Raw genomic sequence first — 3,039 nt, forward strand, 5'->3', positions numbered from 1 at the left:
TGTCCGCCCCATCTTCGTCTGCCTCCTCTCTAAACTCCATAAAGATGTCGAGCGACTCGGGTAAACGACACTCGTTTGATTACGTCAGGTAATTCATGCGTAATATGTCATGAAACCTAAATGTGAAACGTTAACGTATATAATAACTAGAGCACTCGGAGAGCACAGACCTCCGCCAAGGCAGCTGAATTCTCTCAAATGGGAAATTTTTTATTAATTAATTATTATAGTGGAAAAATTAATTAATTAAATAATTATTGATCCTGATTAGTGCGAGCGTGCAGGTGGGGGGAGGACTGGTGCCCGCATTAGCTGTGGTTGCGTGTTTGTAAGTCTACCGCCAGCGCACCTAGCGAAGTGAAGCTGAAACGTGCAATGCATGGTAACGACACAAACCAAACTGCCGGTGAAAACATAACTCCCTCATGCCCTGGCGAGGTAATAGGGCTAGCTACTGGCCGTGACGCACGTCGAATACACGCCATTTTATCCTCGACGCAGAATTTCCTAACGAGGTAACGCGGCAAGCGACGAAATCTGAGGCGCGGCGGCGGATTTCTATCGTGCTGGTGGTGCCACCTGGCGGGGTGTTTATAACGGCGTTCTGTCTCCGTCGTCGTCGCCATAGAGCCGCGTGCGCGAGCGCCTTCCGCCGACACGAGATCGACACAACTTGTTACAGCTGCCCGCGCTGGCAAGCCTGATGTTACTCGCGCGAACCAGATCATCCAGGCGACCTGGCAGGAGTTCAAGGTCGAGCTGGGTCATCACGTGCATGACCTCGATGACCTCTACAGGTGTCACTCGCGCTACCTGAACCAGGCAATCTTCAGTATCCGTCATCCCGGCTGTAAGCTTAGATCTACCACCGTACTGCTATTTGCCGGCTGTAAGCTTAGATCTACCACCGTACTGCTATTTGCCGGCTGTAAGCTTAGATCTACCACCGTACTGCTATATGCCGGCTGTAAGCTTAGATCTACCACCGTACTGCTATTTGCCTTCCATGTTTCACACCCACTTCATACTAAACTGCTCCAGATGAACTGTGCACCCATCCCCTCCCCCTCTCTCCCCATCTCCCTTCCATCCCTCTCCTCCCACCCACACCTTCCTCTCTCCTCACTCTCCCTCTCTTCCCACGCCTTCCTCTCTTCCCACCCCTTCCCCTCTTCCCACACAAACCTTCCTCTCTCCCCACTCTCACTCTCTTCCCACCCCTTCCTCTCTTCCCACAGACACCTTCCTCTCTTTCCACCCACACTTCCCTCTATCCCCACCTTTGCTCTTGAGGCAGTGCCACACGTCCTGCAGGGACCAGACTACGCGTTTCAGCTGCAGCATGAAGCAGAACACCTTGTTGTACTTGGCGATGCAGGCCCCTGTCACAACGACGTTCAACGGCCAGTCAACCTGCAGATGCGACACAAGAGGGCGCCGTCAGTCGCAACACAGAGGGCAGCACCGGTCATGCGTGACGTGGGGTGTGGACTCTGCATCGAAGTCGAAACGCAGCGAAACACGGAATCACTCGCTCACAAATGCTTACATATGCGCGAGGACGCACGCGCACTCAGTCACTCGCTCGCTCACTCACTCACTCAAGAACTCAAGAACTCACTCAAGAACTCATTCAAGAACTCTAAAATAGAAGAAAAAGCTCCATATAAGAACACCTACCTTGTAAGCAAGTTCTAGGCAGTCGAAGGTGTCTGGTGCTGGAAGAGAGACAAACACAAGCACAGTGTGAACAAAAGCTATTCATCCTCATCCCGCTCACCTGTCTGGTTGACATGACAACCGCATCTAGCTGGTTTACATGACAGGTAATTAAGCCCACCTGGCTGGTAATTAACCTCACCTGGCTGTTAATTAACCTCACCTGGCTGTTAATTAAGCCCACCTGGCTGGTAATGAACCTCACCTGTCTGGTGTAATTAACACCACCTGGCTGGTAATTAACACCACCTGGCTAGTAATTAACCTCACCTGTCTGATTGAAGGCGCGCGGCATGTACTTGATGAGGAATCCTAGATTGTCGGCGTGTGCGCTGTCGCCGTGCAACGACGATCGCAGCGCGTCGCTTAGCAACGGATGAAGAACCACAGGGTTGAGCAGCTCTCGTGGTCTTGCTCCCCTGCTCACCTACACACACACACACACACACATGGAGAGGAAGCCATTAATACACACACGCACGCACGCACGCACGCACACACACACACACACATGGAGAGGAAGCCATTAATACACACGCACGCACGCACGCACGCACGCACGCACGCACGCACGCACGCACGCACGCACACACACCCACGCACATGGAGAGGAAGCCATTAATATGCAGGCATGAGAACAGGTTGAGATGTTTTTGGAGGAAATATTTCATTGAATTGTCATTTTCTAAGAACCACTGTCACCGAGTTTCGGTACGCATGAGGGGGTAAAAGGGTAAAAGCCTAAATATGAGGATGAGAGATAGAAGGGGAGAGGGAGAGGGCCTTTGTATAAAGAAGACATAATAATAATAATACTAATAATAATCATAATCATAATATAAAACAAAGATATAAGCACGTTTATGTATACGCGAACAAATAAAAGAATATTAAAAAAAAACGAAAAAAAATGCGGAAGAGAGAAGGCAGACTGTGACAACGCGACAGCAGCAGCAGCAGCAGCGAACGCGCGTACGGAGGAAGCCTCCCCTCACCTTCTCGAACAGCAGATCGCTGAGTCGCTGGCCAAACTCCCCGTCCTCCAGGAATAGGAACCGGCGCAGAGTCAGGAAGTGCTCGACAAGGCCAAGGTCGGCCATGAAGTAGTCGACGATGGCAGCGTTCACCAGCTTGATACTGAAACAGAGATGCCAACACATATTTGAAGCAATCTGTAGTTTCAGGCCATCAAATTAGTAGTTCGAGTTTGCTAGGGGGGTCCGGCATGCCTCCCAGAAAAAATTTCTATTGTGAGATGCAATTTCCTGCATTCTGGGTCAAAAATGACAATAAATTGACCCAACATTTTTTTCCCCCGAT

At 50.4% G+C, this 3,039-nt stretch overlaps 1 protein-coding gene across 1 annotated transcript in view; it reads right to left on the reverse strand.

Moving 5' to 3' along the window:
• LOC106816738 (gamma-tubulin complex component 6-like) overlaps positions 1 to 3,039 on the reverse strand; it is a 24,076-nt gene that overhangs the window by 2,211 nt on the left and 18,826 nt on the right. The window contains exons 18-22 of the mRNA XM_014821356.1: positions 2,715 to 2,856; positions 1,990 to 2,146; positions 1,681 to 1,718; positions 1,281 to 1,413; positions 681 to 791 (exon numbers count right to left, since the gene is read on the reverse strand). Of these exons, the coding sequence (XP_014676842.1) occupies positions 681 to 791; positions 1,281 to 1,413; positions 1,681 to 1,718; positions 1,990 to 2,146; positions 2,715 to 2,856 (581 nt within the window). The remainder of the gene's footprint in view (positions 1 to 680; positions 792 to 1,280; positions 1,414 to 1,680; positions 1,719 to 1,989; positions 2,147 to 2,714; positions 2,857 to 3,039) is intronic.

The sequence above is a fragment of the Priapulus caudatus genome, unplaced genomic scaffold, assembly GCF_000485595.1.
Source record: "Priapulus caudatus unplaced genomic scaffold, Priapulus_caudatus-5.0.1 Scaffold1471, whole genome shotgun sequence".
Taxonomy (NCBI): Eukaryota; Metazoa; Priapulida; class Priapulimorpha; order Priapulimorphida; family Priapulidae; genus Priapulus; species Priapulus caudatus.